This window comes from Arvicola amphibius, chromosome 1 (genome assembly GCF_903992535.2).
Source record: "Arvicola amphibius chromosome 1, mArvAmp1.2, whole genome shotgun sequence".
Taxonomy (NCBI): Eukaryota; Metazoa; Chordata; class Mammalia; order Rodentia; family Cricetidae; genus Arvicola; species Arvicola amphibius.
In genome coordinates this window covers 129,293,055-129,303,541 of record NC_052047.1, presented here as the reverse complement: position 1 = coordinate 129,303,541, position 10,487 = coordinate 129,293,055, and the positions used below count along the sequence as shown (strand labels likewise).

At 49.3% G+C, this 10,487-nt stretch overlaps 1 protein-coding gene across 3 annotated transcripts; it reads right to left on the bottom strand.

The window, feature by feature from the left end:
• Positions 1 to 7,009: 7,009 nt before the first annotated feature.
• On the bottom strand, positions 7,010 to 9,612 carry C1H16orf54 (chromosome 1 C16orf54 homolog). 3 transcript variants are annotated; one of them, XM_038349569.1, is made up of 2 exons: positions 9,539 to 9,612; positions 7,010 to 8,753 (listed from the first exon to the last, which is right to left on the bottom strand). In XM_038349569.1, the coding sequence occupies exon 2, from the start codon at positions 8,698 to 8,700 to the stop codon at positions 8,023 to 8,025; it is 678 nt and encodes a 225-aa protein (XP_038205497.1). In that variant the 5' UTR covers positions 8,701 to 8,753; positions 9,539 to 9,612; the 3' UTR covers positions 7,010 to 8,022. The 3 variants fall into 3 exon arrangements, with proteins under 3 accessions (XP_038205497.1, XP_038205488.1, XP_038205479.1); XM_038349560.1 differs by having other exon boundaries at positions 7,010 to 8,750; positions 9,532 to 9,606; XM_038349551.1 differs by having other exon boundaries at positions 9,532 to 9,595.
• Between the last annotated feature and the right edge of the window lie 875 nt (positions 9,613 to 10,487).

The window sequence follows — 10,487 nt, the reverse complement described above, 5'->3', positions numbered from 1 at the left end:
TTTCCGCTCTGTGAGTCAGGTTGTTTCCAGTGGTTTTACTCTGTGTAAACGAGAGCGTGACTTCTTGCCCTCTGCCTAGGTTCCTTATGCTTTGCAAATATTGACCCCTTTTCAAACACTGCTGGCAAATATTTTCTCCTAACTCTATATTGTCTCTTTACTCTGTCCCTTTATGCCTGCTAATCTCCTATTGCTTGTCAGATAAACACCAGACCTTTGTATCATCCATAAAATGATGGTCATCTTGATGATAAGGAGTATTCGGGCACACCTTAGTCATCCTTATTACCGAGGCAAGACCTTCCTGAATAGTGTACCTTTCCTGAACAGACTGGTGAATTCTGAGTGTGTCTAATCTGGTTGATCTGCCCTGGCTTTGAGTCAGTCCTGACACTGGTCTGGCTAATCCTGCAGGTGCCTCTTTCCCTGGCCTTGAGTAGCTTGCTTGCGTACACACACACACACACACACACACACACACACACACACACACACTTATTGATTCCTTGCTGGGCATTTGAGAGGAACCCTATGAAGACCGGGGCTCCAGGCTGCTCAGCTCTGTCCTCTGGGGAACCATCCTGAAGCCTCCACGACTGGTCCCTGACTATCAGTTCTGTCTCCCTAGTTCGGAAAGACCTTTGGGCGACTCCTCACTGGTTCCCTTGTCCCCCCCCCCTTTTTTTTTGTCCTGGAGATTTCTTGCTCTGGCCACTGCTGATGGTCTGGAGCTTCCTGAATTGTGTCTTTGCTGTGATGGTGGCAGAAATCCAGCTACTGATGCCCCCTTCTGCTTGGAAGCCGGAGCCCCAGAATCCGGGAGTGAAATCGCAGAGAGGAGCAGTGTGCTCTCGGGATGAACACCGCAAACACACACCAGCTTTCCAGCCTCCAAAGCTTTTCTCCTTTGAATAGACCTCTTTGGTTTTCTCTCCATCTCCAGTCCCTCTGTTTTCGCTATTTGGAAATTCTGTCGGGTATGTATTGAATGAATTGGTCTATCACCTTTTTGCTGTTTTGTTTTGTTTTAAGACAGTCTCACTATGTTGTTCTTGGCTGTCCTGGAATTTACTCTGTAGACCAGACTGGCCTTGGACTCACAGAGATCCACCTGCCTCTGCCTCCTCAGTGCTAGGACTAAAGGTGTGTGCCACCACCACCTGGCCATTTCCCATTTTAAAATTCATTTGTCTTATATCATAAAAAGTATTGAAAAATATTCTTTGCTGGGCGGTAGTGGTGCACGCCTTTAATCCCAGCACTCAGGAGGCAGAGGCAGGCGGATCTCTGTGAGTTCAAAGCTAGCCTGCTCTACAAGAGCTAGTTCCAGGACAGGCTCCAAACGACAGTGAAACCCTGTCTGGAAAAAAGAAAAAGAAAAAAGAAAAAGGAAAAGAAAAATATTCTTGGATTCAATCCCCAATACCAATATTACTATTAAGATTATCATTATTATTCCAGTCATTGTAGCTTCCAGAACTTTCCTTATTTGGCGTCCGAGCAGTTGCATGCCACCCAGGAAGTTTTATGAATTGGTTAAGCCATTCCACTTAGGTCAGTGGCTCTTGCTCCCTCCCCCATCAGGGGGACATTGGGCAGTGTCACCTTGTCACAGCTAAGAGGGCGCTACTGGCTCTTAGCTGGTAGAGAAGCTTTGAAATGCCAAGAAAGTTTGTCACAAAGAAGAATTATCTGTCTCAATGTGTCGCTAGTACGAAAGTGGGGGGCTGTGACCTGAGAGGGCCACCCCCACCCTTACCACCAAAGGCCCAGACAAGGGGCTCTGCAACCCACTTGCGAAGCCTTTCCAGAAAACTTGTTCAGCTCTGTGTGGAACAGACCTCTGGTTGCTGTTTGACGTGATCCATATGGCCAAGATATATTTCCTTTGGATCCTAGAGGTAAAGATTTATGTACATTAAGAAATTATTGTTTTATCTGATTTCACCTAGAAATCTATTTCTGTCTTTCTCCTAGAAAATCAGGATGGGCGGTGGTGGCACACACCTTTAATCCCAGCACTTGGGAGGCAGAGGCAGGTGGACCTCTGTGAGTTCGAGGCCAATCTGATCTACACAGTGAGTTCCAGGACAGCCAGGACTACAGAGAAACCCTGTCTCAAAAAATAAATAAACAAAAGCAAAAACAACAACAACCCCCCCCCCCAGAAAACAAACAAATGAAGAATTCAGAAAGATGAGCTGGTGCATGTCTATAATCCGAGCACTCGGGGATGGAGACAGCAGGGTCAAGAGTTTGAGGCTAGCCTGTAATGCCTTGTGAGAAGCAGGAGAAGGGTTCGGAGATACTCAGGATCATACGTTCTGTACGAACACGGGGACCTGAGTTCAGATTCCTAACATCCACACAAAAGCTGGGTATGGAGGCATGAGTCTATAATTCTAGCACTGGGAAGGTGGAGGAGACAGGCCCATCCCAGGAGTTCATGGGCCAGCCAGCCTGGCCAAATCAGAGATTTCCAGGTTCTGTGAGAGTCTCGGTCTCAAAAAATAAAAAGGTGGGAAATGATTGAGAAAGATATCAACCCATGGCCTATAGACACACACATGCACATGCATCTAAAAGCATATGTACACACATCCGCACAAGCATGAACATACATCAAAAAACAGAGAAGGGAAAGGAGTATTTATTGAGATTTAGGGGCCAAACGTTGTTGGTATTCTGTTTTATGAGGGTCCATGAAAGAAAAAGGTCCCAGCAGAATGAATTTTAGGTTTAGCCAAAACAGCAGGGAAGCTAGTTTCTGGCTAACTGACTTCCCCTTGCTTCACAAAAAGTTTTTTTTTTTTTTATTATTGTTACACAATTTACACCCTTAACAATCAATTTCCGCTTACCAAAACCTCTTATCTGGAGTTGTTTGAAGGAACCATTTTTGCCCAGGCAATTTCCAGTCATAAGACTTCTTGCTTTGCCAACTTCTCTCATAACTAAGTTTTGCAAAGACTCTGAACCCTTCAGGAAGAACCCAGATGAGAATCAGACACTGCAAACAGAAGGTAACAGTAACAAAAGGTAGCATCATGAAAGGCAGTTCAAAGCCCAAGTGCCAACACTTGGGGATTCAAAGCAGAGGCAGTGTTCCCCGGATCTCATGCTACAGAGCAGCAGTCAGACGACTCGGAATGGTGTGGGCTTTTGAAATCTTATCAGCCAGCCCCAGGGACACACTTCCTCCAACAAAGTCACACCTCCTGATCCTTTCTAAACAGTTCCTACTGGAACCTAAACATTCAAATAGGGGATCCTATGGCGGAGGGGGGGGGGGGTCTCATTCAAACCACCACACTGATGTGGGTTGAATGTGAGCAGCTGCTTCATGTTCCTGAGACCACATTTCCGGGAAGGGACCACAGCTTCCTACTTGGAGATCAAAATGAATCCTTCCTCCCTCAAGTAGTTTCTGTCTGGTATTTTGTCACAACCGTATGATAAGTGACTAACGCAAGATATACTGTGAAAAACGAGGGAGACAGGCGGTAGTTAGGGAAGGAAGTGGGCAGACTCTGGGCCGCTTGCGATGGTGGGGGTGGGGCATGAAGCAAGCTTCCCTGAGTGTGTGTGGGAATACACCCGAGATAACTGTGAGGGAGTGGTTAGGTGTATCTAGGCGACTTGAGTTCAGGAGAGACCTGAGGCTATGGTCACTCATGGAAGAGAAAGTGGCTGCAAGAACATGAAGCATTTTAGTCAGGTTACAAAACCCCATGGTGGCAGTGATTTATAGAAAATAAAATGTTAGTTTTTAACATGCAAATAGCACTAAGTGGTGTTCCATAGACCCTCCAGTTCTTTCCCTCTGAGAGTCCAGCTGTTTCTAAGATACTGCCCTCGTCTGTGATCTTTCATACCGTGTCTGGATTCCAGCACAGTTACATGGCTGTTCTTAGCTGCAATGGATTCCAGCACAGTTACATAGCTGTTCTTAGCTGCAAAGGATTCTAGAACAGTCACATAGCCGTTCTTAGCTGAAATACATTCTCGGAAGTGGAGCTTTTCTTTTGGGAGGCCATGAAGCCCGTTACAAACAGTACTGTTGTTCCTGCAGAATAATAGGAGAATAGATTTAGAGGGGCTCTATCTGCTGCAACTGGAGGCAGGAAATCTGGGATCATTCAGGCAAGGGGCAGCTGAAGTTGGAATCTGTGAGGAAAACAGGGAGGGGCTATCCAAAATGAATCTCTAAGAAAGCAGACAGGAGAGGGGGTAGAGGGAGGAGCATGCACCATAGGGTCACGGAAGCTGAGGGAAGAGAAGGTCTCAAACTGAGATCAACACGTCTAATGCCAGGCTGAAGAGATGGCTCGGTGAGTGAGATGGCAGGAAGAGTGTGAGCTCAGCCCAAGAACCAAAGGTTAGACAAGAGTGATGCTGCTGCTCAGAGAGTAAGAGCACTCTTCCAGCGCTCTTCCAGAGGACCCAGGTTCGATTCCCAGCACGTACACAGTGGATCATTGTATCTCTAACTCAAGTCCTAGGGGATTTGATGCCCTCTTCTGGCCTCCTTGGGCACTGCACACAGGTAGTACACAGTCGTGCATGCAGGTAGAACACCCATACACGTAAAATAAAACTTAAAAAAATAAATAAAATGGAGAGGGCCAGTGAGATGGATCAGTGGCTAGAGGAACCTGCTGACAGCCCTGATACACTGGAGTTCAAGTCCAAGGACTTACAAGATAGAAAGAGAGAACCAACTCCTGCAGGCTGTACTGTGACCTTTCACATACATGGTGTGTGTGTGCACATGTGCGTGCATGTGTGTGTGCGCGCGTGTGCGTGTGCGTGTGTGTGTGTGTGTGTGTAGTTTAGGAAAATAGTTTACATTAACTTCTGGCCTCCATAAGTCACGTGTGTGCCTGTAACTCCAACATTTAGGGGAGTGAAGCAGGAGGATTGGTAATTAAAGGCCAGCCTGGGCTACATAGTAGGACTTTGTCTTAAAAAGAAACAGATAAGGGCTAGAGAGCTAGCCCAGCAGGTAGGAGCACTCTCTGTTCTTGCAGAGAAGTCAGGTTTAGTTCTCAGTACCCACACGGTGGCTCACACCATCTGTAGGCACGTATGTGGTGCGAATTCATAAATACAGACAAAGCTCTCATGCACAACATAAAATAGATAAATCTAAAAAAGAAATTAATTTAAAAAATACCAAACTGGTGTTCCTCCCCTGGAACCTCTCCCACTCTTGGGAGTTCCTTCTCACTTTTATTTACTAAATCTACGTTCAGTGTGATGAAGATGAAGAAAACGCTACCACAGCTCTTCTGTCTTCTTCAAAGAGAAATTCTTCCAATTCATAGTTTGTTTGTTTTTCTCATTTGAGAAGGAATTTTATTACGCTGCTCAAACTAGACCTAACCCCTCAGGCCAGCCTGGTGACTAGCCTGGCTAGCTGGAGCTGCAACCCTGGAGCATGCCTGGTCTCAGGTCTGCTGCATTTAATCCATTGATCAGCTGCATTTAATCATTGAACATGCTTTTCCTGCGGAGATGTGAGCAAACGTCTCTTCACCTCAGACAGTATGCAGAATCCAGACCAAATAAACAAACTACCCACCCGAGTCCAGCGTGAACCTATAGATTATTAGGGTTACTCACTGAAGCATAGATGACTCAAAAAACGTCTGCAGTCAATGAAAGACCTACCTCAGCCTGGGGATAACGCAGGAGCGCAGCACCATGGACTGGCAGCTCCAGGAAGGGGTCCCCTCTTCCCGCCATCGCTCATTACTGTTCTTGAGCTTCTGGGAGGGAAAGTCTCCACAGAGAGGAAAGAGCTGTTTGACACTAGTTGCATCTGGGCAGCTGCACATCCTGCTAAAAATGCTTGCAGAGCAAAGTCACTCACAGAGTGGGAGCCAGACAGTAGAGAGACCGACAGGACCAGGTTACTAATATCTCCGTCCACCCATCCTTCCATCCCTCATTTATAGAACTTTCCCTGCCAGTTTCACAACTGGACACTCCCAATAAAGCATCCGCCCAGCTCTGAGCTCCCTTATTGTTCAGTTAGAGTATGAGACAAAACCCCACAGAAACCACTTTTCTGAAGTCCAAGCGGATGGTTCCAGGGTCGGGTCAGGATCCGAGAGGAGGAGCCCTGCCTGGGTTTGCCTTCTACACTATGATGCCTCTCCTGCGTTCCTGCGATGTAGATGGACAGGCTCTAAACCTTGTCCCTTCTGTTTCCCTGGTGAACTGTTCTCTCCTCATACTAGAACCCAAAGCTCAGTCCTGTTTGCTGATGGTGAATGAGAAACAACTGTTCCCCCAGCTCATGAGTCAGAGGCAGAGCCAGAGCCCCTCCCTTCCGTCCTCCCCACCCCCTCTTGTCCTTCCTTTCTTTCCTTTGAGACTAAGTAGCCCAGGTTGGCCTTGAATTTGGGACCCTCCTGCCTCTGCCTCCAGAGTGCTGGGATTTGAGGCAAGTGCCACCTCTTCTCTTTTAACTAGGAGCAGAAGCTGAGGTCAATGTCTTCAGTCAGCAACACTGCCTCCTTAGGACTCCATCGTCTATGCTGTATTTATTTTCATATTCTTGGTTTCGTTTGAGTCATGTCTCAATGCAGCATTAGCTAGCCAGGAAATCACAGCCATCCCCCTGCCTCAGCTTCCTGTGTGCTGGGATTAAAGGTGTGCACTAGCATGCCTGGTTTATTTTCACACTATCTTTTTTGTTTGTTTGTTTGTTTGTTTTTCGAGACAGGGTTTCCCTGTAGTTTCTAGAGCCTGTCCTGGAACTAGCTCTTGTAGACCAGGCTGGCCTCGAACTCAGAGATCCGCCTGCCTCTGCCTTCCGAGTGCTGGGATTAAAGGCGTGCGCCACCACCGCCTGGCTTATTTTCACACTATCTTTTACTTGTGGCGAATAATAATAATTTCCCATTAATAGAGGCCATACCAAAAAACCCATTCCTTTTAAAACAAATTTATTAAGCAAATAGTAAGCCAATTTAAGTAAAAATCTGCATAAAGTAAATAATAAGACAAGAGGTGGCAAACCTGATATGGCAAATCTTCATATTCTCGATTGAAGTTTGGAAGCTCAGCCTTCCAAGGACTAGCAACTCTCCCCCCATTGTCTCCTCTCCTAAAAGGGTCAGCCATGGAGGCCACAGATAACTGGGACTCTGTTTCCGTGGGATGGGTCATTATAACTAAGTCTGTCTTGTAGCAAGCCCACCTGTGGATCCCTCCAGCAAGCCAGAGGGAAAGATGGCAGGGGCTGTGTTTGGGGAGTTTCTCCTCTGAGACAATCTTCACTTCCATATTGGAACAGACTCAGTTCTTTTCAGTCCAGGCTTTCCTTAACATGGAAGAATAAAACTCCGTGTTCTAGGATGTATGCACCCATAAGCCGACGGACAGAGGAACCTGCTGATCCTTTTTGAGTCTGTGTCCTGACTCTAGTCAAGAGATGGACGCTTCAGCTTGGCTCAGCAAATTCCATGTTGCTCTTGAGTGGACAAAGCCAAGGTTTGTATATAGTCACAGACTCCTTCTGGATCTGGCCTCAATTTTGCTAGTCCGTGAGGGTGGCTGGGCACTCTCAGGGTCTGTGTCTCTGGAGAGCAAGATTCCTGCCACCTCCTGCCCACATGATGGACACATAACCACCAGCACCGCGCTGCTGGCCAGCGTCCCATACGGGACCTCTTCTTTCTAATATGGTGTCTTAGGTAAATTTGTACCCTGACGTGCCATCTTGAAACCTTCTGGCCCACAGTCAAATAGCCTTGCTGCCAATTCTCAGAGTCACAACCTGGGCAATTTAACCAAAGCTGAACTTTAATGCAAGCCATGGCCTACAGGCTGTCTGCACTCTGGCCTGCCCACCAGGCAGATGTCAAAGATAGAAATTTCCACACAAAAGGCCCTAGGCTTTAGGCAGGGCCTAGAGAAACATCTGGAGTGAGGTACAGGCCTGAGTCTGGAGCTGACCCCTTTCAGCCCCTCTGAAGTGGAAGGCTAGCTAGTCTTACAGGCTCTGAGGATTCAGAAGCCCACACTGGTCCGTCCTTCCCTCTTCCAGAATGCCGAGATCTGTTCCAGGGTGACCCGAGGCTGGAGACCCCAGTCAGGCTCAAGGCTCCCTTGCCTCGTCCTCCAGGCCTTAGGGCTCCCAATCTGCATTCCAGCCTCTAGCCTTGTCTCAGGCTCAACCCAGCTCACTAGGCCTGCGGCATGGAGCCTCTCAGCTTGGGTCTGAGGCCTCCAGAAGGTGCTCTGGGCTGGGACTTCCGGTGGGGTCTGGGGAGCTAAGGAACTGGGAGAAGACTGTGGGATTGAAGGGGCTGGTGGGGCAGTTGCTCTGCCCTCCAAGGTTCCCCCAGGAGTCGGGGGATCTGGGGCCCTGTCCATCAGCAGGGGAATGGAGGAGCCATACCAGTCTTCAGAGCGCTCCCGGGCGCTGCTTGTGGGCTCAATCCACAGCTCTCCTCCAGGACGCCATACGAGGGTGGGTGCACGCCCACTGGGGTCTGGGTGCCTGCGACGGAACAGGCGTTCGGCCAGCACTGCCGTGGTTATGATGAAGAAGGCTACAAGAGAGGCCAGGCCGAGCATGATGGGAACGCAAGGACCACAGGGCAGTACTGCCCAAGTGGCCACCTCCTCTGTAGGCTCTGGGAGCCCCTCCGTGTGCCCTGAGGGCTGCTCAGGAGTTGTAGGCATCTGGGAGACTCAGCGGTGCGGAGGGCCAACAGGTGAAGCAGGGAATGTCTCTGCTAAGAGAAGGAACAGGAATCAGTGAGAGTCGGGGTCCTGTGTCCTGGACTTCAACACAGTTCTAACAACCTGACTACCTCACAGCGAGGCAGTGGGTGGACCATGTCTTGACTGGGGACTGCAAATCACTGGCCTTCTGTTGAAACTGTAATTTCACTTCAGAACCTCAGAGACAGACTCGTGTGTGTGTGTGTGTGTGTGTGTGTGTGTGTGTGTGCGCGAGAGAGAGAGAGAGAGAGAGAGAGGAGGGGGGATCTGTTTGCCCATCTCCCCAGTGTGGCCACATTGAATAAATTTTCCTTTCCAGCTTCCATCAATTCAGCTCTTCTAATTGGCTTATTGAGGATGGGTGGTAAGGCTAGAGAGAAGCAAAGGCAACCCAGAGAGGACAAGAATCAGCCAGGGGAGGCTGAGAACCAGCCAGCTGAGGCTCCCGGGCACAGGCCTTGCTTCCCCTCCCTGGCTCCGCGGGTGGCAGATCAAGGTCTAGGCTCAGAGGTCCTGCTTTAGCCTTGAGAAGTAGGGAGACGGAAATGAGAGAAACCCCCTTGCTGGCCTGCTCCCGCCTATGCGTACCCTCTCTTCCAGCGGCTTTGCCACTTTCCTCGGAGCTGACCCAGCTGTTGGCCCTGCTGTACCAGGTCCGTGGGTTGAGCACCTAACCAACTTGTCCAGCTCTGCCCAGTCACTGGCCTGTCTGCCTCCCTCGTTGGTGGTCGCCCACGTCTCTGCCATAAGCCCCCCAATTTGCACTTGCTTCTGAACCCCTCACCTCACCTTTTACCTTGAGTCAATCTTGGATTTCTCTGTCTTCAGAGCTGTTCGTACCAGTGCATGCCGGGAGGGTGTGTGTGTGACTATCTGAAAGGCCCTCCCTGGAGGCGGAAGGGAGGCTACCACCTGCTGCTGGGTGACTGTGCCCCAACTCTTCCTGCCCCCAAAGAGTGTTTCCAAGGCAACCTGGGGATGTGGTCAGCATGGTGAAGAAGCACTTCCTGAGTAAGGTGGGGCCAAAATGAGAAGCGGCTCTGCTGAAGTCAGTCTCACCCCAGAGCCGAGCTCAGACCCCAGCACAGTCTCCCAGAGGTGGGGAAGACTAGACACTGGCTCCGCCGCCCCCAGAGCACTGTGGTGCAGCCTCCTGCCTGCTCCCTGGAGGGTGCACAGTCCATGTCCCCAGCAGGGCCCTCTGCAAGCCTGTCCTGCCTTGGAGCCCCTGCACCGCTCTTGCTTCACCCAGCTGCTTCTACACTTCTTGTTTTGTTTTGAGAAGGGACTCAAGATATAGCCCAGGTTGGCCTTGAATCCTCCTGCTTTAGCCTTCTGAGTGCTGGGATTTCAGTCCTGAGCCACCATGCCTAGACTCATCTCCATTACTTCTGATACCTAATAGATATAGTGTAAACACTACCAGAATACTGCCCCCTGCCTGCCATTGTTTCCGCCACCTTTGCATCTGTGTGTGTAGTGCTTGCACGTGTGTGTGAAAACCACAGGTCTATGTCTTATCTACTTTCCTGATTTTCACCCTATTTTTTAGTTCGTGTGTTTGGGTGTTTTGCTCACCTGTGTGTATGTGCACCATAAGCACACCAAGTGTCCAAGGAGGCCAGAAGAGGGCAGCAGATCAGATCTCTTGGAACCTGAGTGATAGACAGTTGTGAGCCACTTTGTAGATGTAGATGCTAGGAACTGAACCCAGGTCCTCTGTAAGAGTAGCAAATGCTGAGCCA

Excerpts from the sequence above, each read along its gene's own strand:
- C1H16orf54 (XM_038349569.1), bottom strand. The coding sequence starts at position 8,700 with ATGCCTACAACTCCTGAGCAGCCCTCAGGGCACACGGAGGGGCTCCCA.